This window comes from Leucopleurus acutus (assembly GCF_964270905.1).
Source record: "Leucopleurus acutus genome assembly, chromosome: 19".
NCBI classification, from domain to species: Eukaryota; Metazoa; Chordata; class Mammalia; order Artiodactyla; family Delphinidae; genus Leucopleurus; species Leucopleurus acutus.
The window spans coordinates 19,749,942-19,777,210 of record NC_139161.1 but is presented as its reverse complement, the minus strand read 5'-3'; the positions used below and the strand labels follow the sequence as shown (position 1 = coordinate 19,777,210).

At 55.6% G+C, this 27,269-nt stretch overlaps 1 protein-coding gene across 3 annotated transcripts; it reads right to left on the bottom strand.

Annotated features, from left to right (window-relative positions):
* Positions 1-752: 752 nt before the first annotated feature.
* JUP (junction plakoglobin) lies at positions 753-27,269 on the bottom strand. 3 transcript variants are annotated; one of them, XM_082860031.1, is made up of 15 exons: positions 27,046-27,269; positions 16,129-16,344; positions 12,812-13,068; positions 12,336-12,574; positions 11,037-11,238; positions 10,103-10,247; positions 9,895-9,998; positions 7,842-8,180; positions 6,053-6,208; positions 5,723-5,842; positions 3,106-3,256; positions 2,876-2,997; positions 2,299-2,338; positions 1,868-2,033; positions 753-1,539 (listed from the first exon to the last, which is right to left on the bottom strand). In XM_082860031.1, the coding sequence occupies exons 2-14, from the start codon at positions 16,334-16,336 to the stop codon at positions 1,882-1,884; spliced, it is 2,235 nt and encodes a 744-aa protein (XP_082716157.1). In that variant the 5' UTR covers positions 16,337-16,344; positions 27,046-27,269; the 3' UTR covers positions 753-1,539; positions 1,868-1,881. The 3 variants fall into 3 exon arrangements, with proteins under 3 accessions (XP_082716157.1, XP_082716158.1, XP_082716159.1); XM_082860032.1 differs by having other exon boundaries at positions 16,129-16,341; XM_082860033.1 differs by lacking the exon at positions 27,046-27,269 and adding an exon at positions 26,962-27,016.

The following is a 27,269-nucleotide window of genomic DNA, read 5'->3' as shown; positions in this document are numbered from 1 at the left end:
CCAAGAACAAGGCCATGACCTCCCTCCACGGCCCGAGCTCCAGGCAGGTATAGAGACGAGGCAACGGATCTGGTGAGAGCAGGCCCGCAGGGGCCACATGTTCCAGGCTTGGCATGTGTGTTATACTCAGCCCTCCCCAGGAAGGAGAATTTGGGCACGTGGGTGGGGGACCGTCACATAAGCTGACAGTGGCACCGTGATGGGTGAAATGAGAGCAGAGGGAACAGCATGGACAATGATCAGGAGGCAAGAAACAGGAGGACGTTGGCTGAAAGGACGGAGGGGAGGGGTGCAGGGGCGGGGGCGGGGGCGGGCCCACCACACACCGACCAATAAGGAGTCTGGACTCCAAGCTACAGGCCACGGCGGGGGGTGGGGGGTGGGGGTGGGGTGGGGGGGGTAGTGTTCTGCCCTGGAGAGATGGGCCAATGTTCATTAAGGCTGGACGGGGGCAGAGCAGGCTGGAAGTTGAGACGCCGGCAAGGAGGCTGACCGCCGAAGAGATAAATACGGCCTGGTGTGCCCAAAAGGGGGACTCACCCCCAGTCATCTCTTCACCCCTCCTAGCCTCCCAAGGTTCCAAGTTGTGTGTATTAAATTAAATCAACTCCAGCTCCTTCTCCCCGCTCCCCCGCACCTTGCCTTCTCCACACACAAAGCAGCCTGGACGCTCGGGATCCAGTCGAGGAGGCATCAGGCTGCTAACGGAGCCCCGCCCCCCCACCCCTCTCCCCCAAACAGCCTCCACCAGATCTGTGCCTTAGTTTTATTTTCTTTGCTTTGGTCTATACAAAAAAACCAATAACCAAAAACATAAAGCGATAATAATAAAATTTTCTACTGGGACCTTCCCCAGCCCCCCACACCCGTGTGCAGGAGGTGGTGAGGGGAGTCTGAAACAGGAAGGGGAAGAGAAAGCCCCTCACCGCACACCAGAGGGGTCAGCCAAGAGCACTTTTCAGGGGGTCAGCTAGGGCAGTTGTGTGGGCGGGACAGGTGCAAGGGAGCTGCTAACCCTGGGAGGGGCCAAAGCCAACTGCGCATCCTGGGGAGGGAGCAGGCCATGTCCTGGAGCAGGGGAGGCACTCTCCGCATCTCCGCCCCATCCCCCTGGTCAGAGGATCCCTGAACTTTTCAAGAAAAGCTTTGGATTCTGGGCCTTTGGGCCTTGAACCTGGGGCCTGGAGACCCCAGGGGCTCAGTACAGTTGGTGGAGTTCAGTGACCAAATCGGAGCCAGCCGGAGAAGGAACCACGGCCCTATGGAGATGGGAAGCCCAGGAGGAGGGGGGACAGAGTGGGGGCCTCAAGTCTAAAGCTTTAGTGCCAGGGCCTCGGGGGTGGGAGGGGGTGTCGGGCCCTGGACCCACAGCCCAGAACAGAAAAGCAAGAGCAGATCGTCATCCCGAGAAAGACCCTACAGAGGACCTCTGAAGGCGCAGGGTTCAGCAGGAAGTTGCAGCCCTCCTGCCCAGGCTCAGGCACTTGGCTATCTCGCCCCAGCGCCCGCGAGGAGAGCCTCTCAGATGGGGAACCGCACCTGGAGGGAGGGGCAGACACAGAGGGGTCAGGCCAGCCCTGTGGCCCGTAGGAGTTCGTGCATAACCCGGCCACCATGGTAGAAGGGGCAGGACTCCTCACCTCAAGCAAAGATAACAGAATGAGGCAGGCGAGGCACACCTTCCCTGGGGGAGCTCAGCACCAAGAGACCCCACACTTGTTCCCCCCAGAAAGGAGCCAGGGTTTCAGGGGAAACCTGAGAGGGCCTCCATGAGAAGGAGGTTCTGAAGGGAAGGGAAAGCCCGAGCCTCGGCAGCCCATAGCGGGAAGGGAGAGCCGCAAAGCAGGGCGGGGAGGGGTCGCCATACTAGGGTCCAGGCAGCTAGGCCAGCATGTGGTCCGCAGTGGGGTAGGGGGGCCTGAGGCCGTCGCTGTAGGTGTCAATAGGATAGTCCCCATCCATGTCCATGTGCCTCTCCAGGGGGTCCAGGGGCACGTCACTCGAGTACATGGGGCGGTAGGTGGCATCCATGTCTGGGGAGGAGAAGGGAGCTCCGTCCAGGGTCTCAGGTTACCCTGCGGGGGGGTCTGGACAGCCCTCAGCCACACACTTTCTACCTCTGCCCGCCCCCAGTGGGTCCGCCCCCTTCCCCAGACTCTCACATCAGGGACCCGGACAGAAGTGCATGTGGACACGACAGTGGCTGTCACTGGTCCTTTGGCCCTGGGGTCACAAAGTTGCCCCCTTGCTCACACCCACACACGCACCCCCTCTGCCCTGGGCTCTGCACACACTTACCATCTGCGTAGGGTTCATTAATGGGGATCATGCTCTGGGCCTGAGGATGGAGACAAAGAGAAACATTGTGGGAGGGGAAGGGTGGAAAATGTAGGCTCCAGGCTGGGAGCAAAGACCCCTTGAAGGAACAGAGGATGAGATAGGGTTACACAGAGCTCTGATGAACTCCTCTCCTCAGGCACCTCCCCAGGGTGGAGGGTCCCCACCATTCATGCTAGGAGGCACCCTCAGAACTAGAGCGGGGAGGGGAGAGGCTAGAGAATGGGTGCCAGGAGCTGCCCCACCCAGGATCAGGGCAGCCTCCAGCCTATACGGCACCTTTGTGCAAGTTAGAGAAAGGCACCCCTGCTCTAACACTTCAGATTAGTTTGGACAAAATAAAATTGCCATTTTGTAGGTCAAAAACAGTAGATGGTTCAACCCACTACTTCCATCTGCTGAGGATTGTCATAAATGACCCAGTTATAAAATAAAAATCTATGAAGTTGACAGGATGGTAGAGGCCTCCCTAAGTGCAATCCTTGTGCAGTGCACAACTTGCACAACCAGACACTGCAGCCCAACCCGGGATACTCACAGCCTCCCAGGCTGCAGGGTCGTGCTTGAAGAGGGAGTTGGTGAGCTCCACAGACACACGCTTTCGGTAATCTGGGTTCTTGTCCTCGGAGATGCGGAACAAGACAGCAGCAGCATAGGTGGCTGAGCAGAGAAAAGGACGGGCCAAGTCAGGCGCCTGCCTCCACCCAGGCCGGAGGAACAAGGCCCAGCTTCCCCCCTCGACCCCTCGCCCCCAGCCCAGCCCCTCACCGGTGCCCTCATTGTGGGAGTGCAGTAGCTCCATGAGTGGGGCTGAGGCCCCCTCAGCATCAATGACGTCGGCCGCCTCCTTGTCCTGGGCCAGCTCGCACAGCACCCCAGCGGCCACACGCTGGATGTTCTCCACTGAGGAGTACAGGAGCTGGGGAGAGGGGGCGTGGGGTGGGCGTGAGGCAGGCGGGCATGAGGCACCTCACCGCCCTGCCCATCTCTGCCTCCGTTTTTTGGATTTAACCCAAGCCCATAGTAGAAAGCATGAAAAGTCTAAGAAAAGTAAAAAGAAATGGAAAAACACGCTGGACACAATCCCCCACCCAGACACAGCTTCTTTCCATTGGATTTTTATCACAGTCATATACATATATTTGATTCCTGTTTTTTTATCAAACATTGTAGCATAAAGCATTTTCCCACATTATTCAATAACTTTTCTTTAAAAATCTATGAGTTCACGGGAATTCCCTGGCGGTCCAGTGGATAGGACTCTGCACTTTCACTACCGAGGGCGCGAGTTCAATCCCTGGTCAGAGAACAAATCAGAAGCAGCACATCTATGCGCACATATTGATACTCAAGAGAGAAAGAGACAGAGACTTGGATGGACCTAGAGACTGTCATACGGAGTGAAGTAAGTCAGAAAGAGAAAAACAAATATCGTATATTAACTATTAATATTTGTGGAATCTCGAAAAATGGTACAGATGAATCAGTTTGCAAGGCAGAAATAGAGACACAGATATAGAGAACAAAAGTAAGGACACCAAGGGGGGAAAGCAGGGGGAGTGGGGGTGGTGGTGGTGGGATGAACTGGGAGATTGGGATTGACATGTATACACTGATGTGTATAAAGTAGATAACTAACAAGAACCTGCTGTATAGGGGTTTCCCTGGCAGTGCCAGTAGTTAAGAATCCGCCTGTCAATGCAGGGGACACGGGTTCGAGTCCTGGGCCGGGAAGATCCTACATGCCGCGGAGCAACTAAGCCCGTGTGCCGAAACTACTGAGCCTGCGCTCTAGAGCCCACGAGCCACAACTACTGAAGCCCACGCACCTAGAGCCCGTGCTCCACAACAAGAGAAGCCACTGCAATGAGAAGCAGGCGCACTGCAACGAAGAGCAGCCCCTGCTCGTCGCAACCAGAGAAAGCCTGCGCGCGGCAACAAAGACCCAACTCAGCCAAAGATAATACATAAATTAATTTTTTTAAAAAGAACCTGCTGTATAAAAAATTAAATTAAATTTTAAAAAAAAGAGAGAGAGAGAAAGAGAATGCTACAAAACAAAACAACAACAAAAAGTAAAAAAACCTCATCAATCGCAAGTGGAGGTAGCTACCGGCACCCATTCCTTACTCTGAACATTAATAATTAAAGGAAAGAAATTTCAAAAACTAAAAGTTCTTCTTCGACACCATTGTCTATGACCACATGATATAACGGACCATTCCTTTTTTAAACCATTCTCTTATCATTGGACAGTCGGTTAATTTTCAATTATTAGTAGTAACACTGCAATTGTCAGCTCTGTGCATACATCTATGCCATGTTTTCAATTACATTATGCTATTTCATAAGGACAGAGTCCCAGACCTGTACTACTTGGCTGTCTATACATATTTCAAAACTGCTTTCTGGAAAGGTTCTACCACCTTATCTTCCCACCAGGAGGGTCTAAGACTGCCCATTTGATCACATCTTCATCAGCACAAAGCACTCCATTTTTTTTTTTTTTTTTTTTTTTTTTTGCGGTACTCGGGCCTCTCACTGCTGTGGCCTCTCCCGTTGCAGAGCACAGGCTCCAGACGCGCAGGCTCAGCGGCCATGGCTCACAGGCCCAGCCGCTCCGCGGCATGTGGGATCTTCCCAGACCGGGGCACGAACCCATGTCCCCTGCATCGGCAGGCGGACTGTCAACCACTGCGCCACCAGGGAAGCCCAAGCACTCTCATTTTTTTCTTTGCCAATTTGATAGTGGAAAATGGGCTCTCCCTGCAGGGTAAGCTTCATTTCTTTAAACTCCTGGGGTTGAGCATTGCTTTTTGTTTTTTGGTTTTTTTTAATATTTCTTTATTTATTTGGCTGCGCTGGGTCTTAGTTGCGGTACGCGGGGTCTTTAGTTGTGGCATGTGAACTCTTAGGTGTGGGATTGAATCCGGGTCCCCTGCATTTGGAGTGCGGAGTCTTAGCCATTGGACCACTAGGGAAGTCCCGAGCATTGTTTGTTTATGAGCCACCTGGGAATTGCATGTGCCTCTTCTCATATAACTACTGGGGTCTAGCACTGGGGTCTAGTATTAATGAGTTCTTTTTATATGAAAGATATTAAACTCTTGTCTGTTGTGATGCTTGCAAATATGTTCTCAGTTTGCTGTTTACTTTTCAATGCTTTTAGGTTTTGTCGGACATTAAAACATAGTTTTTATTTTCATTTGCTGGCGTTTGCTAAGTGGTCACTCCTGGTGCGACCACTTCTCTCCAAACTCCTCCAAAGACCTCTTGATGCCTGGCCCAGACCCCCTCAAACCCATGGCTGGCAACCTTCCCCTTTCAGCAGTGGGCAGAAGCAGGGGTTGGGGGAACCTCTCCTGCCCACCTGCCCCAGACTCACCTGCACAAACAGGGGGATGGTGTTGAGTCGGAAGATCTCCATGCGGTTCATGGGATCCCGGGCGAGGATGTGCAAGGCTCCGGTGCAGCCTTCCACGATCTCCTCCATCCTCACGCCGTCCTGTACAAGAGAGAGCCGTTGGGGCATAGCAACAGGTAGCCCTTGGGAGTGGTCACACACCCCCAGGACGCTGGCAAACCTCACTGGTCCTTGGAGTTGGCATCAACTGCAACTCGCCTCCCTATTTACACACTCGCGTGCGCACACGTTCACACAGAGGACACTCTGACTCCCCGGGTAGAGGGTCACAGGCCCCTGCAGCTCACTTACCGTGTAGGGCTGCTGTGTGCCTGCAGCCATGTGGCGCTGGGCATCCTGGTGGGCCTTGACCAGCAGCTGGACGAGGCGGGGAATGACCGCTGCCTCCTGCAGTGGGGCATGGTTGGCTGGGCACAGGGCCAGATTCCTGATCAGGCCGATGGTTGCCTGGCAAGAAAAGGGACACTCATCAAGGGCATTTCCTGGGCATCACTTCTCCAGCATCATCTCCTCCTTCCCCTCTCACTTCTTCTGTCCCCCAGGCCAGCCACAGACATGCTGGAAGATCTCCAGAGAATGAGATCACCCCCAGCCCATGCCCCTTATTCCATATAATCTGTGGGTCCTCATGTCTAACTCTTAGAGCCCCTGCTAAAATGATACCCCATTCCAGAATATTCCATCAGCCCCCAGGCCCTGACACTGCCCCCTGTCCCCTCTCTCTTACCTCCCACTCACAGACAACATAGTCTTGCTTTTCTGATAGTTCCCAAACCCTGATTATCAGGGAGAGGGGGTCCTCACTAGGGGTGACCCCGAAGCCTCCTGCTTTGGTGACGCTCACACTGTAATCAACCCCCAGCAGGCGGCTCTGGGAAGAGGTCTCTGCCCCACGGTCCTCCAACTCCCAGGAGCCATTCTGGCCTCCCAGGGCTCCTTGGGGAGCAATTTATCATCTTATTTGATCCTCAAAACAAGAAACCAGGAGGGCAGGGATGAAAATCACGGGGGAGATGAGGACAGGGTGGATGACCTGCCAAGGTCACTTGTCAACTTAGCTGCTGGGTCAGGGTGCAAACCCTCCGCCCACCTTCAGCTTGTGCTGCAGACCAAGACCAGGGAGGGGAGGGACTGCGTGCTGCCCTTTCTTTAAAATACGATATATATAATCACTTAAGAGTCATTCTCATCTGGACTGTTCTATTGTTGAAAACGTAGGCAACAGGAGCCCCTGCCAGCTGGCTGCTGCACCCTTTGACAAGACCCCAGTCTACGGCGGCTTCCCTCACTCTCTAGCACCAGGTGTCACACACACCGGTAGCTCTGCCCTGGCTCACCCTCACCTCCCCTGCCTGTGACAGGGAACTGATACACATCTCTCCTCTACTCAGGCAGCCCCCCGAGAAGAAGGCTCCACCCTGGCTCCCAGTAGCAGACACCCAGTGTCCCCAGAATCCTCTCTACCCTTTGTCTTTTTCGCAACCCTCCTGAGTTTGAGCAGGACACATAACACAGTGCTAAGATCCTTGTATCCAGATGCGGCCAAATGACCAAGTTCCAGAGTATGGGCTGAAGTGCTGTGTCCCACTTTCTGGTCGCTGCTAGCCCTCCCTACTTCTCCAGGGCTAAAAGGCACCTATGGGGATGATATAGTCCAACTGTTCGTGTGAGGACAGCCCACCCTCATGACCAGACCCTCTGGCATGAGGAATGTGCTCCATGGACCACCAATATCACCTGGGGGCTTGTTAGAAATGCAGACTCTCAGGCCCACCCCAGGCCCACCGAATCAGAGCCTGCAGTTGAATGAGACTGCCCAGGGTGTTCCTGTGCATATTAAACTTTGAAGCTCTATTCTAGGAGATGGCTGAGCTATGAGATAGAAGGAGTCTGGGTCTCAGGAGCAGAGCCACTGTGGAGGTCTAAACCGGAACATGAGAGAGGAGTAAACTTTTGTCTTATCGGAGCCACTGTATTTCAGGCTTCTTTGTTACCGCAGCTTTGCCTGAACCCATACAGCGCCTAATCTGGTCTTCAGAGCTCCTCCCCTCGCTGGACCCCACCGTGCAGAGGGCGGTACCTTGACCAGCGGCCACTGGTTCGGCTGGTTGAGCAGCTTGACGATGGCCGGGATGCCGTAGTTGAGGCGCACGGAGTTCTGAGCCATCTCGGCCTCGGGATGGCGGCTGGTCAGGTGGCGCAGGGCACAGATGGCGGGCTCTGTGATGTCATCCTTGTCACCGGCACACAGGATGGCGTGGATGAGCGCCTCCACGCCGCTGTTCTGCGTCACCAGCGTCTTGTTCTTGCTGTTGTTACAGGTCAGGTTGGACAGAGTGCCCGTGGCACAGGTGAGGACATTGACGTCGTCCACGCTCAGCTGGTTCACCAGAATCTTCAGCACACTCTCCAGGCCCTCCTGGGGTCGGGGGAGGCAGAGTGAGGGAGATTCCCAAATGCAGGGTCTTCCCAAGTGTACCCGGGAGAACAGATGGCCTACGGAGGTCTCCAGCCCACTCAGCTCATACTCGATGGGCCCTGCCTGTGTGTGTTCATCCCCGTGATCCCGCCAAAACCCGTGAGAAGGTAGTCACGGGGCAGCTGAGGTCCAGAGAGGTTGAGGGCCTTGCCCACAGACCCACAGCTAGTGAGCCGGATCTGAACTCAGGCCTGTCTGTAAGCTCCACGCTCTTTCCTTCCACCCGCTCCTGTCCTCAGACCCAACAGAGCTCTACTCAGGCCGAGGGAGGCCCCTAGGCCAGAAAGAAATTGTTGAGGAGGTCCATGCTTCCATGGCCCAGCTGACCCACTTTTACACGCTTCTCCCCTCTCTGGGCCTTAGCTGCTGCCCATTCAGTGGTCCCCAGGCCAAATCTGCTTTCAGGAAACACCCCTAACCCAGGAGCCTCATTCTCCCAAGGGGAGCCATGTGGGTCCTGTGATGGAACAGGAAGACCCCAGGATCTGGGGACAGACAGTCCTGAGTTCAAATCCCAGCTCTGCTGTCTGCTAGCTGTGACCAAGGGCCGTTCCTTAACTCCCTGAGCCTCTGTTTCTTTTTTTTTTTTCTATTTTTCTGTGAAAACTTTCTTTTTCTTTAAATTTTTTATTTTATATTGGAGTATAGTTGATTTACAGTGTTGTGTTAGTTTCAGGTATACAGCAAAGTCAGTTATACATATACATGTATCTATTCTTTTTCAGATTCTTTTCCCATTTAGGTTATTACAGAATACTGAGTAGAGTTCCCTGTGCTATACAGTAGGCCCTGTTGATTATCTATTTTAAATATAGCAGTGTGTACATGTTAATACCAAATTCCCAGTTTGTCCCTTCCCCCCGGTAACCATAAATTTGTTCTTTAAGTCTGTGAGTCTGTTTCTGTTTTATAAGTAAGTTCATTTGTATCTTTTTTTTTTAGCTTCCGCATATAAGCGACATCGTGTGATATTTGTCTTTCTCTGAATGACTTACTTCACTTGGTATGATAATCTCCAGGTCCATTTGTGTTGCTGCCAATGGCATTATTTCATTCTTTTTAATGGCTAAGTAATATTCCACTGTGTATCTGGACCACCTGAGCCTCTGTTTCTTCATCTAGGCCCCACACTCTACCTCCCAGTACTGAAAGGGGTAAAGGAGCCAATGTCCCCAGTGCCTAGTGGAGCCCAGCACGTGGCAGGTGCTCAACAAGCAGCCGATCGATGCAATTCTTAGCAGTGACAGTCAGGTTGGAAGGAGGGACCAGAAGACTTGTCCTGAAACTGCATTTTTCCTTAAGCTGTTTTTAGGCACCGGCGACCCCCAAGCCGTCTCCTGCACACTACTGCTCCCCCCCCGCCCAGGGTCTAGGTCAGAACTGTTCCTCTGACATCACCTGAACCCCAGCCAAGAAACATCAGCCTCCTTCATCTAGTCCCCTTTCTGAATCCCTAACAGGGATTAGAGCCTTGAGCCTAAAGGGATGAGGGGTTACAGGGCACTTCCATCCCCAGCCACAGTGGAGCAAGATACAGAGGTCTCAGCCCTTCCCCAGCTCCTAAGGTCAGACTCCCAGACAGGAGGTTGGACATGGTAAGATGGAAGGACGAGGTGGCTGAAGAGGCAGACCCAGGCTCCACGACCTCCCTCACCTGCTTGGTGGCCACGTCCGAGAGGTTGCGCAGGGTCCAGAGGCAGTTCTGCACGAGGCGGGGGCTGTTGCTCGTCAGGTGTTTGCCCAGGGCCTGCATCCCACCTGGGGTGGGAGATAGGGGCACCTCAGCCACAGGGGAGCACCGCTGACTGAGCCTGGTCACTGGTCAGAGACCCTACCCCCGCCTGCCCGGCCACAGTACTCACCAGCCTCCACGATAGCGGGCTTATTGCTGGGACACACGGACAGCACCTTGAGCACACGGCTGGTGGTCCAGAGCAGCTTCTCGTAACTGTAGTTACGCATGATGTGCACGAGAGCCTGGGGTCCTCCATTGGCCAGGATGATGAGCTGTGGAGTGAGGGGGGAAATGAGTGTGAGACAGATAGGGACTATGACAGGGAACAAAGAAGGGGGGGGGGGTGACAGAGCTGTTATAACTGTGCTTCATCTAAAACCTGAATAGCTTTTGTGACTATTAAATAAGCCAAAACGTTACAAAAAAAGGTAATACACAATGATGGAGAGGATGAGGTGAAACTACTAACATACATTGCCACTGATGGCATTGCAAATAATGCAATTCTTTTGGAAAGTACCTGGAACTCTGAGTAAAAGCTTAGAGATATTAAAAATCCTCAGCCCCACTGATGAAAAACTTTTCCTACTCTCTGGGAAAGGCTGTGTACTTGAATATGTTCATTACAGCATCGTTCGTTCATCAAGGTGGAAAATCGGGAGCAACCTAGATGCCCTCCCTCAGAATAAAGTCTGGGGCCTCCACTTAAGTGAAATGCTATTTGCTGTTATAGAGGGTGGTTTTGAGGACAGTCTAGCCAAAAAAAAAAAATTTAGTATCATGCAGAAAACAGATGCAAAGTTGTAAATTGCTGTAAGTACAACTGTGTACAAATATGCCCACAGGAAAGCACTGGAGAAGCACATGGCTGTATGAGGATAATGAATTTTTTCTTTCCCTTGTCCTCAAAATATCCAGTAATATGGTGAAACATGTACATCTGTATATACATATATATTTAACCTAAACAGGGTAAGAAGGCAGTGTCCTGAAGCTGCCGCTGGACGGAGGGTGATGCCACGAGGGCTGCAGGTCTTGGTTGGGGGTAGGGTGCGGCCCACCTTGCTCTCCTGGTTGCCGTAGGCCAGGAGCTGCAGGCAGTCGGTGGTGATGGCCAGGAACTTGGGGTTGTTCTTGTTGAGCAGAGGCACCATCTTCTGCAGCCCGTCTGCCAGGCGCACCGCCATCTTGGCGCCCTCCTGGTACAGCAGCAGGTTGTGCAGCGTGGTGATGGCGTAGAAAAGGACTGACTCCACGGGGGAGCTGGGAGAGGGGCAGGGGGGTCACGTGAGTCAGGTCCCAGGTAAATGTGGGCCACCTCTCAGTACTGACACCCCAATGGTGTCCCTTGAGTCCAGCCCCACATTTTTTTTGGGGGCCACACCGTACGGCATGCAGGATCTTAGTTCCCTGACCAGGGATCAAACCCACGCCCCCTGCAGTGGAAGCGCGGAGTCTTAACCACTGGACCGCCAGGGGATTCCCCCAGCCCCTTTTTTTTTTTTTTTTTTTTTTTTTTTTTTTGCAGTACGCGGGCCTCTCACTGTTGTGGCCTCTCCCGTTGCAGACCACAGGCTCCGGACGCGCAGGCTCAGTGGCCATGGCTCACGGGCCCAGCCGCTCCGCGGCATGTGGGATCTTCCCGGACCGGGGCACAAACCCATGTGCCCTGCATTGGCAGGCGGACTCCCAACCACTGCGCCACCAGGGAAGACCCCCCCAGCCCCATTTTTATGCACAAAGCACACAGCACCTCTCCTCTCTCCACTGGGACCAGGACTCCTCCTGCTTTATGCTCCCAGCTGGGTGCTAAACGTACGGTTGGTCCCCTCGACACCTGTCCCTACTAACTGCCATGTGGAAGGCCTCATACTAGAGAGGCCCTGCAAGGGACTCAAGGGAATAAGATCAGTATCTCCACCCTTAGGTAACTCGCAGCCTAATATGATGTAAGGAAAAAGGTCAATCAACACTGCAAGGCTGGGAAAGGTAAAGGTGGCAAAGGACTTCGCACATGCTGTTCCCTCTGCCTGTAATACTCTTCCCTTCATCTACACCAGCCAAACTCCACTCATCCGTCAACCCCCTGCCATTAGAGTGAACAGCTTCTTGGAGCTCCGCTGACCAATCTTGGACACACCTTTGCTCTCATCTATACTGTATCCTGATAACTAACCTGCGAGTTACATGCCTGTCTCCCCTGCTAGGCTGTGAGCAGCTGAGCACCAAGACTGGGTGTGGTTCTGCACCTGGCACATAGTAGGTGCTCAGTAAATGTATGGAGGCCCAGGGACGTGGGCAGGTTGGGGAGTCCAAGGGAGGGGAAGCCCCAGGCTCCCGCGGTGGGTAGGGGTCGGTACCTGAGCATGCGGACCAGGGCAGGGATGCCACCCGACTTGAAGATGGCAAGCAGCCCCTCGCGGTGGTGGGAGAGGTTGTGAAGGATGCTGGTGGTACAGCGGGCTGTGTCCAGGTCGCTGGTGTTCTGCATGGTGCGCACGACGGCTGCTACCAGCTGGGGCGAGCCCATCAGCGCCCGCCGAGATGCCTCCTTCTTCGACAGCTGGTTCACGATCATGGCCGCCTTGGTCACCACCACCTGGGGGGAGGGGGAGGATAGGAGGATCTGAGCAGATGGGCCAGGCTGGTTGCCACTCTGAGAAGGAAGGGCCAGGAGACCCCTCCACAAAGCTCAGACAGACCCGGGTCAGACTCTTCCCACTGATGGGGCTTTGGGTCAATGACCTCCCTCCACCCCAGGTAGGGCCCTCTCCTGCAGACACCTGACCTCTCCCTTCCCTGCCCCGCCTCCACCCCAGCCAGACCCCTCACAGACCGGGTCCTCATCGTTGAGCAGCTTGGTGAGCTCAGGAAGGGCCCGGGTGGCCAGCTCGGCGTCGTCCTGGTAGTTGATGAGATGCACGATGGCCGACTTCAGGAGCTGGGATGGCTCGGCCAGCCGCTGCAGGTTGGTGGTCTGTCCCTCCACCTGGGTGGCCAGCAGGCAGCTGTCCTCTCTTGTCACACCAGGACATATGGCCTCCCGCACCCGCTGGGCTCTGCCTGTCGTGGACATCTGGTAATCCAGGTCACCTGGGGGCCAACAGGCAGGGACTGAGCTGCAGGATGCGGGCAGGGGGACACTGGGGAGCAGGCATCCCATCTGGGTCCTCTGGACCGCCTCCCAGACCACCACTCATAGTTCTACCATTAACCAGTGACCTTGAGGAGGGCATCATCGCCTCAGTTACATCATCTGTAAAATGGGGCACCACCTGTTCTGTCCGTCGCAGGGAATTCTTACAAGAATTAAATGAGATAATAGTTGTGAATTGGGACCTCCCTGGTGGTCCAGTGGTAAAGAATCCTCCTTACAATGCAGGGGATGCGGGTTTGATCCCTGGTCAGGGAACTAAGATCTCACATGCCGCGGGGCAACGAAGCTCACGTGCCACAACTAGAGCCCACGTGCCACAAACCACAGAGCCCTCGCGCTCTGGAACCCACGTGCCACTACAATGCCCACACGTCCTGGAGCCTGCGCACCACAACTAGAAAACAGAAAATCCACATGCCACAACTAGAGAGAAGGCTGTACACCACAATGGAGAGTCCACGTGCCGCAGCTAAAAACAAATAAAATAAATAATAAATAAATCTTTAAAAAAAAAGTTGTGAATTCCTCTTAAAAGAAAGGATGACGAGGTGCTTCCCTGGTGGCACAGTGGTTGAGAGTCCGCCTGCCGATACAGGGGACACGGGTTCGTGCCCCGGTCCGGGAGGATCCCACATGCCATGGAGCGGCTGGGCCTGTGGGCCACAACTACTGACCCTGCGTGTCTGGAGCTTGTGCTCCGCAACAGTGAGAGGTCCGTGAACCGTGATGAAGAGTGGCCCCCGCTCGCTGCAACTAGAGGAAGCCCTCGCACAGAAATGAAGGCCCAACACAGCCAAAAATAAATAAATTAATTAATTAAAAAAAAGAAAGGATGCATGTGCCTGGCACATATTGCTAAAAAAAAGTTCAGAGATTATTATTATTAAAAGGAATAGCTAACATCTTTTGAGTACAGGCACACCTTGGAGATACTGCGGTTTCATTTCCAGACCACTGCAATGAAGAGAATATTGCAATAAAGTGAGTCATGAATTTTTTGGTTTCCCAGTGCATATAAAAGTTATGTTTACACTGTATGTAGTGTATTAAGTGTGCAGTTGCATTATGTCTAAAAAACGTACATATCTCAATTTTAAAATACTACCCAAAAATGCTAACCGTCATCTGAGTCTTCAGCAAGTCATAGTAGTAATATCAAAGATCACTGATCATACATCACTATGACAAATAGAATAGTCATGAAAATGTTTGAAATATTGCAAGAATTACTAAAATGTGACACAGAGACATGAAGTGAGCAAACGCCGTTGCAGAAATGACACCGATTGACTTGCTCCATGCAGAGTTACCACAAAACTTCAATTTGTAAAAAACGCAGTATCTGCGAAGTGTAATAAAGTGAAGTGCAATAAAACGAGGTGTGCCTGTACTTATTATGTGCTTAGCAGTGAATTAAGTGCTTTCCTTATACTTTTCTCATCTAATCTTACAACAATCCTAGAACGTAAGGACTATTATTATCTCCACTTTATAGATGGGAAAACTGAGACACAGAGAGGTTATAAGAACCCAAGCTGGGATCTGAACTCAGACAGCCTGACTCCAGAATCCAACCCCGACTCTATGCCCCTCCCTTAACCACCAGGTAGGGGTAGGATGAGACAACCTCGGTCTATTTTCAACCCTGAAATTTCACGGTTCTAATTATACCCTCATCCTCCCCAAAGGAGACAACTCTCCCATTATACGGGCAGGCAAATAGAGGCCCAGAGGGCCACCCAGTAGAATACAGCAGATCAGAGGGAAAGTCCAGACTGTGGGTTTCAGCAAGCAAGAGGGGGGCTCTCAGCTCAGAGTCCAGGCTCCACCCCCTGGCGGGTCTGGGAGTCCCACAAACAGGTGCCCTGGCTTCCCAGGCAGCCCTGCCCTGGCGGGCAGCCCTGCCCTGGCAAGTGTCCCAAAGCCCCGAAGAGAGGGAGGCAGAGGTTCCACCCTCCAACCAGTCGGGAAGGAGAGACCATCCACGTGACTTTCCCAACCGGATGCTGTACTTGAGCTACCAACACAATGCCTGGCCCTGCCAGGCTGAGAGGCCTCTGCCTGCTGTGTGGGAGGAGCTCCCCAGGGTGCAGAGGCTGAGCTCTGCCGTGGCCCAGGCTGCCAAAGCCTACCCAGCACCCTCCCCAGCTCCCATAGCTCTCCGGGCTGCAACACTCAGGGCCCTGGAGGTATCTGTGGACTACAGACAGGACTGGATACTCCTCTCCCCCAGAGAGGCAGGGCACCCTGGGCTGGTGGGGATCCCCACCCCTGACTAAGCCCCAGAACCGGGCTCTGCCTCCCCGGAGCAAGAGGACTGTGTCTTCCCCACAGTCCCTGAATTCCCTGAAGGCAGCAGTGATGCCTCCTCATCACACTGTAAGTTCACGGAAGGCAAAGACTGTGCCTCTTCCTTCAGACTGGTGGGCAGGGTCTACGCTTCCGCTCCGTACCAGAGGTTCATGGAAGAGGAATCTGCCTCCCTCCCAGATGGGGGCGCTCTGAAGTCGCTGTGCCTCCTCCCTCAGACTGGTAAGTCTAAGAACAGGAGCTGTGGGGCTTCCCTGGTGGCGCAGTGGTTGAGAATCCACCAGCCAGTGCAGGGAACATGGGTTCAAGCCTTAATCTGGGAAGATCCCACATGCGTCGGAGCAACTAAGCCCGTGTGCCACAACTACTGAGCCCACGTGCCACAACTACTGAAGCCTGCATGCCTAGAGCCCGTGCTCCGCAACAAGAGAAGCCACCGCAATGAGAAGCCCGTGCACCGCAACTAGAGAAAGCCCGTGCACAGCAACGAAGACCCAAGCAGCCAAAAATAAATAGATAAATAAATTTATATATTTAAAAAAAAAAAACAAACAACCGTAGCTGTGCCTCCCTCCTCAGACCGGGAGCCCCCTGAAGTCTGCCTCCTCTGACCCTGACCTCCCTCCAGTGCCCAGCCTGGCTTTCGGCTGGAATATTCCCATGGAAGAGTCCCCAGGGATCCTGACCTTGGCTCTGGGGCACCGCCTGGGTGTAGGTGGTGGTCTTCTTCAGCATGTACTGGCGCTCACAGGCCTCGTCATCCTCCGTGACGCCTTTGCTGCTGACCGAGGGCACGCAGGTATTGACCCCCGAGTGGATGCCCGAGTCGTAGGTGTACGTCTGTTGCCACTCCGTCACCTTGATGGGTTGTTCGATCAGGTTCATCATGTCCATGGTGGCTGCTGGGGACACAAAGGAGGGGCAGGAAATTAGCTGGCCGCAGTGAGGCATCCCATCAACAGGCCCAGTCCCCACCTTCAGCCTCTCCCCAGGCCCTGCCCATCACCCCTAACCCGCACCACAGCTGCAAGGCCGTCAGCAGGCTGTGGAGGAGGGTGGGAGACAAGAGAGACCAAGCCCAGGGGGGGACTGCCAGAATGGGACACCTGTCTGTGAGTCCTGGGCTTGCATCTCTGACCTCCAGCCCAGGGTGGGGTGAACCCAATGGCGGGAGGGGTATAAAGGGCCAGATGCCCCAACCCAGCCCTCAGCTCACTCACCTTGCTGTCCCAGCCCCAAACCCCCAGAACAGGAGAAGGCATTCAGGACCTTCAACAGCTTCTAGGGTCCCGCAGACCCACCCCCATCCACTGGGGCCCCCTGGGAAGCACTGTAGAGGTGAGGCAGCTACACCCCAGGCACTGGGCAGGAAACCGGGTGGGGCAGGGAAGCAGCCAGACAGGTTTCTCTGGGAAGCCTCAGAGACTCCAAGATCTCACTTTCCTGCAGATGGGGCAGGATCACGAGTGACCCCAGAGGCTCAGGCCCTAAGGACCCCATCTCTCCAGCACTCCAGCTTCTAGAAGCCTTTCCCAGAATTCTGAATCCCACCAACCAGTTCAAATCTCAGCCACATACTACTGGGCAACTCACCGCTCTGCTGAACCTCAGTCCTCATTTGTAAAATGGGGTAGCACCACCTCCCTCATAGGCTGTTGTGAGGACCAGATTCGTAAAGGACCCAGCCTGGTGCCTGGCACACAGTAGGTGTTCAATGTTGGTGACCATGGCCAGATACCAGTATTGCTTCTCCCTCGGGGTGGGGCAGACTACTATTCAGAGACTTGGGGCCACCTGAGGCTCATGAATAGCTGGGCCTGACTCTACCAGGGAGGTGGTGACTCCCACTTGGTCTGTCCAGCTCCCGTCTCGGTGCTGACCTCCAGAGTCCAGCAGCTGGGAGGACGGGCAAGCGAGGCTGTGCCCCAGTGAGGGCCTTCCTGGTGTCCTTCAAGAAGGCTTCCCTGGTGGCGCAGTGGTTAAGAATCCGCCTGCCCATGCAGGGACCACGGGTTCGAGCCCTGGTCCAGAAAGATCCCACATGCCGCGGAGCAACAAGGGCCATGCGCCACAACTACTGAGCCTGCGCTCTAGAGCCCCCAAGCCACAGCTACTGAGCCCGCGTGCCGCAACTACTGAAGCCCGCGCACCTAGGGCCCGTGCTCCGCAACAAGAGAAGCCACTGCAATGAGAAGCCCGCGCACCGCAACAAAGAGTAGCCCCCCCTCACCGTAACTAGAGAAAGCCTGCGCACAGCAACGAAGACCCAACATAGCCAAAAATTTAAAAAACAAATAAAATAAATAAATTTTAAAAGGTCACCATCCTCACATGTGGGTTTCGAAGCACATGCTCTGCTCCCGCATTTACAGATGGGGAAACTGAGGCTCCACCCAGTAAGGAGGCATAGCAGAGAAATGACAGAGCCAGGCCCAGGCCCAGGTGTGAGTGACACCCGAGTCTGTGGCCTGTGCACACCCAGTGTGGCCTCAGATGGCAAGTAGACTCCAGGTTGGTCCACCCGTGAGGCTGGGCAGCAGTACCCAGCACCTCAAACCCACTGTCCCATTGTGTTGGGAGACCAGTTAAGGACGAGGCTGGAGTGGCTGGTGAGCCTGGTCCCACCCCGGGAACAAAGATCACCAAGGATATGTCTTCTGGGACGGCCCCAGTGCCACCCTCCAGGAGGATGACAAAGATCCTTCATGTCACCCTGCCTTTTATGGCGACCCCAGCTCCTCGCCTGCCTGTGAGCACACCTGGAACCGGCAGAGGCAGGAGCCAGACCAGCTCCCCGCAGACTCCTTCCTCTCCTCCCATCACCCCGAGTGACTCAGAGTTTCAGGCTGATAAACAGAAGCGGGCTCGGTGCCTCCAGACGTGCCCAGCTGCTTTCCAGGCACCGGCCAAGTGTCGCTATTTCAGGGGAAGCCCTTCCCCCCCGCCCCCACCCTAACCACACACTGCCCGGCACTCCTGCCTTCCCCGGACACAGAGAATACAGGAGAGTTTGGGAGGAGAAAGCCTGTCGCAGAAGCCCCAGGGAGAAAATTCAGGCAGGAGGCCTTGGACATCCAAGCACTGGAGAAGGAAGATGAAACTGCATCAGTAAATACAGTTGCATTAACCCTGTAAAGCCCACTTTGCCGGGCAGAGGGCTGAGCCGACATCTGGACGCCGAGCCTCAGTCAGATTCGCTTAGGACAAACTGGACATCTCCAGCCCTATCAGTAAAAACACGCAACCCGCGCCAGAAAAAGCTGCTCCCCAGTAGAGACCGCTGCCTACCCTGATGCTTCTGAGCCAAGTAAGAGGGATACAGGCCTTGGCCGGAACCTCAGGGACAATCCCCTCACCAGCCCCATATCCAAAGGGACCACCGAGGTCAAGGCTGGCCATAGGAGGGGCATTTCCTCAGCAGGCCCCTCACCAACCCCCGCCAGCCCAGGCCTGGAGCCAAAAGAAGTTGAGGGCTGGACAGCTGCCCAGGGCGAGACAGAGCCCTCAGAGGTCAAAGGATCCATGGCGGAGGGGAGGCGGGGCGGGGGAAAGCCTTAACTAGCAAATGAATCTCATGCTTCCCTAGAAGCAACCCTGGCCGGCATTTTATTATTCCCAGTTTCTAGGTGAGGAAACAAGCTCCAGGCTGAAAAACAGTGGCGCTCTGCTCAAATCCAGATCTGCCTCACTGCCAACCAGCCTCCAGCCCACCAAGGAGAGAATGCCAGACACCCTGCTGCAGAAGAGAGTGAGGGGCAGGGGGCAGGAGGGGCACAGGTGGAGCCGAGCACCTGCTGCTTGGCCATCAGGAGTCCCAGGTTCTAGTCCCACCTCTGCTGCAAACTTGCTGTGTGTCCTTGGGCAACAGCTTTCCCTCTCTGTGCTTCATCTTCAGAAAGGGTAGCCCAGGTGATCTCAGAGGAAAGTTGATATCTAAGATTCTAGGAATAAAGAGTCAGAATTCCCATGACAGACCAGAAAAGGCTGAGGGTGGACAGGGTCAGAGGTGGAAAGCAGTCCAGAAAGGACATGCACCAGAACTCTTCTTGAAGAACAGATGCTGGTGGGAAGCCACTCCCGCCACAGGAAAGATATAAGTCAGACCTCAGGCAGGGCTGTCAAGCAGCCCCACGTTTCTCCCCACCTACTCCCCAGGAGAACCAGGGGAATTCTTTTTTTCTTTTTTAATATATTTATTTATTTATTTTTGGCTGTGTTGGGTCTTCATTGACGCACACGGGCTTCCTCTAGTTGCGGCGAGCGGGGGCTACTCTTTGTTGCAGAGCACGGGCTCTACGCACACAGGCTTCAGTAGTTGTGGCACATGGGCTTAGTTGCTCCGTGGCGTGTGGGATCTTCCCGGACCAGGGCTCGAACCTGTGTCCCCTGCACTAGCAGGCGGATTCTTAACCACTGCACCACCAGCGAAGCCCCAGGGGAATTCTTTCACAAGAAACAAAAGTGCTGTTTTTGCAGCTCCCAGGGTGGAGGAGGCCGCACCCGGTTTGGTCTTGTCCCTCTCCGCCCTGGACCTGGAGTGAGACCTGCCACAATGCCCCTGGACAGAGCCAGGGTGGAAGGAGGCGAGACAGACGCGGGCCCTGCCCCTGCACCCTGGCGGGAGCCGGGCAGAGCCAGACACAGGGCGGGGCCCTGAGTTGAATGGGCGCACTTTGTTTAGCAAGCAGTCTCTATTGCAGGAGGAAGAAGCCAGCTCAGAGATCACTGGGTGGGGTGGGGGACCTCGCAAGGGACAGGAAGAGAGAAGACAGGGGCCCTGAAGAGGGTGTGCGAAGGACCCTTCCCCCACTGGTCCACACTGGCCAGGAGTCTGCAAGCAAGGGGACTGCTTTGGGGCCTACCCTGCCTGTCACTCCTGCTTCCTCCTCCGCGTGGCCGACCCAGGGGGCTGGCAGCAGGCACCCTAAATCGAAGACTGTCCTGGCAGAGTGTGGCCCAGCTCTGACATTAAAAAGAACTCCCAGGAATTCCCAGGCAGTCCAGTGGTTAGGACTCCGTGCTTCCACTGCAGGGGGCACGGGTTCGATCCCTAGTCGGGGAACGAAGATCCTGCATGCCATGCGTCACGGCCAAAAAAAAATTAAAAATAAATAAAAAGAACCCCCACCAGAGCTGCATCAGGCTTCTTCGCCCTGCCAGTACCTGCCTCAGTGACGGGCTGGGCTGGGCTGCAGGACGCCAAGTGTCAATAAGACACAGGGAGACCAGGACAGGAAATGGGCTGCCTGAGAGGTGAGCTGGGACCCGGCTCAGAAACACTGCATTAGAGCAGTCAGGGCCCCCCAGAAGTTCCTTGGGCCAGAGGCCAGCACCCTGTGCAGACACAGATCACGGGCTCAGAAAATGACAGACGAAGGGGGCCATGGGCAGGGCGGGAGGGCATGGGAGTCAGGGGAAGGCTCCATCCAGCCCCCCGCGCTCACTGGCCGCGTGCCCTTGGGCAAATCACGCAACTTCCTGAAGCCTCATTCTGCCTCTGTAAAGTAGAGACAATCAAGACACTCCTTTCTTCAGACGGCTGTGTGTTGTGTGGATGGACACAGCCATGACTGTGCAAGGCCTCTGTTGGTAGGAAAGGCCCAGGCAAGCGTCCTTCTACTAGGGAAGCACAGACATGGCAGAGGAGGAAGCCAGCAGAGATGGGCCTGGCAAGGTAGCCGGTAGCCAGCCTGCTTTGTGGGACCCAGTACTCAGGGCAAGACCCAGGCTTCCTTTCCCTGACCCCTCAGATGAAGGCTAGGAGGGGAGCTGCCTCCCGGCCCTGGGCCAGAGCCCCTGGAGTCGGGGGAGGTGTGGCCAGGGAGGATGAGTTATGTCCAGGTCCTGGGAGGGGAGGCCAGGTGGAGACATGGCGCTGCCCCTCTCCCCGGTCACACGTGCCGCCTTCTGCAGCTGGGGGCCTGCAGGCCAGTCAGGCCTGGACATTCCCCACATAGCAGCCCCAGGGGAGAGGCTGGGCTCCACAGTGTCGCCAGCCACCACCCTTCCCCACTCTGTCTCTGGCTCCAGAAGAGATCTGGCGAGCGGTCCCAAGCACAGACGGAAACAGACTCTAGAAAAGTACAGAGACAGACAGGACTGCATCCCTTGAGAGCCCTGTCTCCCCCATCAGGCTGGGGCTTCCCATCTAGGCCTCTCCCCTCAGACGGGTGGCTCCAGGAGAAATGTCCACCACCCGCACACTAGATGTTCCCTGGCAGAGACTGTGGTCTCCCCCATCAGACTGGTCATTCCAAACGGGCAGGGACTGAAGCGGGTACCATGTGTGGCCAGGGTCCTGGGGACGGGAGAAGATACAGAAGCCCATCCTGAGCTTCCGGAGGAAACCCCTCACTTCCAGGCTGGAGGACAGCCTGAGCTGTGGCCCAGCACTGGCTGCGGGTGGAGGTTCAGGTCAGGCCGACCCAGCTGCTGTTTATTTTCTTCCTTCTGGGCTCCTGCCCAAAGCAAACAAACCAGGGTGGGAAAATGAAGGGGACTTGGAGGAGAGGGAAATGCCTAGCCAGGTGGCTGGACCCTGGGAACCTCCGGGCTCCCCTGGAGAGGGCTCCAGCTGGAGCGCCATTCCCTGCTGGGGACCCTGGGTGGGCAAAAATCCCAAACCGGCAGATGACCCTAAACCGGGACTCCTGGGAATGGAAAAACACACTACCAGCCTCCGGAAACAACAGCTAAGGACTCACTTGGGTCGGTGACGTATCTCAATACCCAAGTGCCTGGTGTCCCCACCTGACCGCCCCCACCCAGGGGGGCTTGGGGAGCCCGTCCCCAGCTCATGTCCACTCCTCAGGGTGTGATTCCCCAGGGTTTCATTCTCCAAGGATCGCTGCCTGGCCCTCTCCTGGAAAAGCAGAGAAGACGCAACTCTTACTTCCCTGTTCAGCATTTGCTGGAGAAAACTAGGGTTCGGATAAAGATTTGGTTAAAATTTGTTATTGTCTACAGAGCATAAGACCATCCAAGAGCGAGGCTGAGATAATAGGAGGATGCTAAGAAAAGAGAAGGGAAAGAAATGTTCATGGTTAGATGCCTCAACAGGATTACGGGTGACTTTTTTTCTTCTCTTGGAAACTTTCCTAAACTTTCCAACTGTTTTGTAAAATGATCAGATATTACTTTTTCAATCAAGTGGGAGCGGGAGTTGTGTAGTGAGTGCAACCTCCACTCACCCCAAAATAAGCAGTGTATTGATTGCCCAGCCCCGTCCCAATTCTCCCGTGTCCCTGCCACTCACCAGAGACAAGAATCCTCTGTCCCCACAGGGAGGAGAGACAGTCGACCTGTAACCCACACTCTGCAGGTCTTAGAAAGCTGAGCTTCCTGCCCTGAGGGCCCCCAAAGCCTGAGGGGCCAGGAGGCTGAGCAAAGGGGGAGTGGCCGGTGAGCTTTCTCTTCAGCCTAGCCAAGGAAGCTGCTGGATATCAGGACAGTCCACGCCCCCCAGACCTCCCCCAGATCCAGCCACGTCCCAGGAGGCAGGCCTCAAGGTGTCGCTTGCAGAGACACAAACCCTGATGACCTGTCCCAGTCACACTGCTGCTTCTCTTCACAGGGGTCACTGGGCCAGCGGCTCATGGCCACCTGCCTCTCACATGGCCAGGTCTCTCCTCCCAAAAGACACAAGACTAAGAGTTTCCCCAGGGACCCCAACAGACCTCAGACTCGCCCCAAAGGGTAGTGATTCCTACCTGCCCTCTCTCCTGGGGCAGCCTGGCTCTCCCCCAGCTCACACGGATGGGACCCTGCTTCATCCCCTTCCGAGAAGAGTCAACCCTGAGCCTCCACCGGGATCTCCCTCTTACTCATCAACTCAAGATCTCATCTCTAACAGGCAGAGTCCTTCCTCCTGTCTAGCCTCCATTCCTTCCATAAGAGTCCCAATCGCTCTTGTGTCCTCAGGGCTGTTGGAAAACTGCAAGCCTGTCACCCTTTTCACAGCAATCACCCGGGACTGAGTTCATTCTCTTTCTTTCTTTGTCACATCAAGTCCCCTCAGCCTTCTCTTCTCCAGGATCAGTAACTCCCCATGCCTAGGGTCCCCTCCTGACCTCAAGGGATCTGGAAGCCCTGTGTCGATAGGCTCAGTACCCAGGCTGTACTGACACAGATAGAGGCCCCATTTCCCAGGCCCGTTCCGGTGTCAGGTGCCCAGTAGGCAGACGTGCCAGCAGGTCTGAGGACAGTGACACCAGCCCCTCCCTCCAGGACCCAGGCCCTGCTGACCCTACCCCAATCACCAGAAAGCCCTCCTCAGCAGCAGAAAACCTACTCCCAGCCCCCAGGGCTCCCAGCTCCAGAGGACAGCCAGCTCCCCGCCCAAGACCAGTCTGGCAGTGCTGACTGGTAGAGTCCAGCAGGACACTGGTCCGGTCCTAAATCTGACTCTCGTTTCTCTCCACTCCCCAGGGGACAGGCCCCCCTTTATCCTGGCCCAGCTCCAGCCCCCAGCAAAGCATACAACTCCCACTTCCTATACAGGGAGAAGTCCAGAACAGTCCACGGCTCGGCCCAGCTCAAGCCAGGAGGCGGCAGCAGCTTTGACCCCTGCCCTCCTCTCCCTGCCGAAACCTCCTCCACACATCCGCCACAGCCCATGGCCTTGGGGAGACAGCCCCCTCCACCAGGAACCAAAAACCAACCCACGGGAGGGTCAGGGGTTTCAGAGGGCAGGAGGCTGGGACGTGAGTCACCCCTACCTGGCAAACCTGCCCCCGCCTTCACCGACCACACACACCACCCTGGAGCCTTTGGAATTCTCTTCTCCCCAAACTCCTAGGCAGAGACTCTCAAAAAAGGGATGGCAGAAAAATTCTTCCCAGAGCCATGGTGGGGTGATACAGCAAGATGGGCCCTGGGCTTGGCACCAAAGGACCCAAATGCCAGCCTTGGCCCTGCTTGGGTCTCACTGTGCAACCTTGGGCAAGTTACTTAACTCCCCTTCCTCACCTGTAGAATGGGGTAATGATACTTGCCTAGAGGGATGGTCATAAAGATTAAGTGAGAACAGTTAATGACAGTGCTTGGAATCTGTAAGTAGCCCCTTACCTTTTAAGTGACCATTTATCAAGTACTTATTCGGTAGTTGGTACTATTATTTCCATTTTGCCCAGGAGGTCACTGAAGCTCAGAGAGGTGAAGTGACTTGACCAAGGCCACGCAGGTAACGAGCGACAGAGCTGGGAATCAAACCTAGCTCAGTCCAAGCCTAAATCCCTATGCTCAGAACTGCCTCACTATAACATCTGTCCAAATAATAGCCCTTCTGTAGAGAAGTCAACTACCCCATCTCATTCTAAGGTGGCTCTTTTCCACAAGCCCTCCCAGGCCAGGGAGAGACCCCCGTCACCTGTACCTGCCCAGTCAGTACCCCTTCCTTCCCATGCAATGCACTCTCAAAGCCTCATCTCTGGCAGCCCAAACAGAGATTCCAGAGGAAATGGGGTTGTAACTGGGGTGGGGTGGGACCGGGTGGAGGCATGGAGAGGGCTCATGTCACCCAAGCTGAGGCTTGATCTAGCAAGAAATGACCACTTGGATCCTACCTTTTTTTCCCCTCTCCCTCCAGTCCAGTAAGTAGCCAGTTTGCACCTCCTAACAATACTTCCTCAGTATTATCTTTTCATCGAAGCCAGGAAACAGATTAGCTGACCTAATCATTTAACCAGTGTAATTAACAATGCCTTCCCCTCCTCCACTTTGGCACAGAGAAGAGGGAAAACAGGTTATTTTGCCCAAACTCCTTGCCCTTGTGACACCCACTGGAGCAGAAGAGGTATGGGACTCCCCCTGACCCAGGGCACTCCATGGGGTGGGTCTGACCTCCGCCCTCACTCTCCCATCTACCCCCCACGGTGGAGTTGTAGGGTGGTAAGGGTCTTCCCAAGTGAGTCAGGGCAAGCAACCCTGATCCCCCCAGTCTTCCCTTCATCTCAGGAATGGAGAACCTGGCTGTTACATCCCCCCTTTCTGTTCCCCAAGGAGGCCAGGGAAGGGGCTCTCAGGAAATTGTTGGGGGGGAGTAGGGAGGGCAGCAGCTAACGCAGCTCTGCCTGAAACCTTCCCCACTGAAGCCTTCCTCCAGTCCCACCTTCCCCATCGAAGTCTCTCCGGAAAGGGGGTGGGTGGGAAAAGGACTTCAAAAGCCTCCAGAAGGAATGCACCTTCAAAACCCAGAAATCAAATGGAAATCCAGCCCCATTGCTCCGCGCTCTTCGGACTCAATCCCCAGCCAGCTAAATAACGTGGGGGATGGGATAAAGGGGAAAAAAACACCAGAACAATCGCTCCCCCCACCCTCAGTCAGTTTGGCCCGGCCCGGCCCCACCCCCATTCCTGGGGAGGGGGGCAGAGCTCGGGAGCGCCTGTCGGGCAGACCTCCTGCGAGGGGGTGTGGTGGTCCCCGGAGACAGGAAGACAAGGAAGAAGCTGCTTCCCCTTTGGCCCGGCCCCCCACCCCGGCCCCCCCTCAGGCCCCAAGGGGCCCAGCAAACAGGATGGAGGTGGGGGCTGGGAGGACGGGGTCACAGCGCAGGCACTGCCCAGGTTCAGCCTGGCCGGCTGGGGGAGGGGGCTTTGCTCCGAGAAGGACCCCTAAAGCCTGCGGGAAGCCCCGGGCAAGGAGGCAGGAAAACCCCCAGAGAAAGCCGCCGTGAATACTCCTTCCTGGAAAGTTTGTTCGGCGTGATTTTTCCGCCAAGAAGAGGATAGAAAGGAAGGATAGTCCTGTTCCCATATCAACACTCTGGAAGCCGCAGCTACTGGAAACTGGGCCGGTGAATTCTCCACCCGTGCACGACCCCTCCGCCCAGACCCCTATCTTGAGCCTCGGGTGCCAGACACCGGCTGGGCGCGGAGCCGGGCCCAGCACCAATCCCCCTGCCATCCCATCCCGCCTCCGCTGGCGGAGCCAGAGCCCGGCACCCACCCGAACGGAGCGGAGAGAGGCGCCGCAGGTACAGTCCCGACCAGGCTCGCAGAGCTGGAGGGCAGGGCCTCCGGACTCCGTGTGCTCACCTGCTCGGCAGGTGGGGCCCGCGTCTCTAGGAAAATGTGCGCTCAGCCCTCACAGTTGGGCAAGCCGGGCGTAGACAATAGGGCCCCACCCAGGCCTGGGGGAGTAGAGAGGGAGGGAAAGCGAGGATAACGCGTGGGGTGGGGTGACGGTGGCCCCAAAGAGACCAGCGGCAGCAAGTTTCGCAAACAGTAAATTCCTGATTACAGAGTGAGCGCTGGGACGCAGGCCGAGCAGGTTAAAGTCTCCCCCGCAAGAAGCAGGGCCAGAGTCAGGGACGCGGCGCCCAGCGAGCTCCGCGGGTCCCGGGGGAGGCGCGACCCGGAGGCACCTGCCCTGATCCCTCCCCACCTTTCTCAGACACCGGCTCTCGGAGCCCCCAGTCGCGCTCCGCGCGAACCTCGCGCCCACTTAGTCACCGCGCCCAGGACCCCAGCGCGCCCCCTGCCGCCCGTGCAGGGTGGCTCTCCCTGGCTCCCGCCCTCACCTGCCCGGGGACGGCGGGGATCGGCCTCTCGTCCGCTCGCCCCGCTTCCCTCGCCTCAGCGATACCTGCCCCGATCGTCCGCACCTGCGTTTGGAGCCTGCCCGGGCTGGGTAGGGGTCGGGCCGGGATGGGAGCCGGCGCGGGCTGCGAACTGAGCTTAGCGCACTCGGGCGGTGGCTGCTCCGGACTCTGGCCAAGGCAGCAACTCAGTAACCGAACAAAAGGCGAAAGGACCTGACAGCCAAGCCACGCCTCTCGCCCCCTCGAAGCTCCGCCCCTGAGGGAGACGCCCACCCGCTGATGTGGGC

Coding starts and splice junctions, on each gene's coding strand:
- JUP (XM_082860031.1), bottom strand. CDS start 16,336: ATGGACATGATGAACCTGATCGAACAACCCATCAAGGTGACGGAGTGG. Junction 10,248..11,036: donor ACGGCAACCAGGAGAGCAAG/GTGGGCCGCACC, acceptor CTCACTCCACAG/CTCATCATCCTGGCCAATGG. Junction 8,181..9,894: donor CGGACGTGGCCACCAAGCAG/GTGAGGGAGGTC, acceptor CCCCGACCCCAG/GAGGGCCTGGAGAGTGTGCT.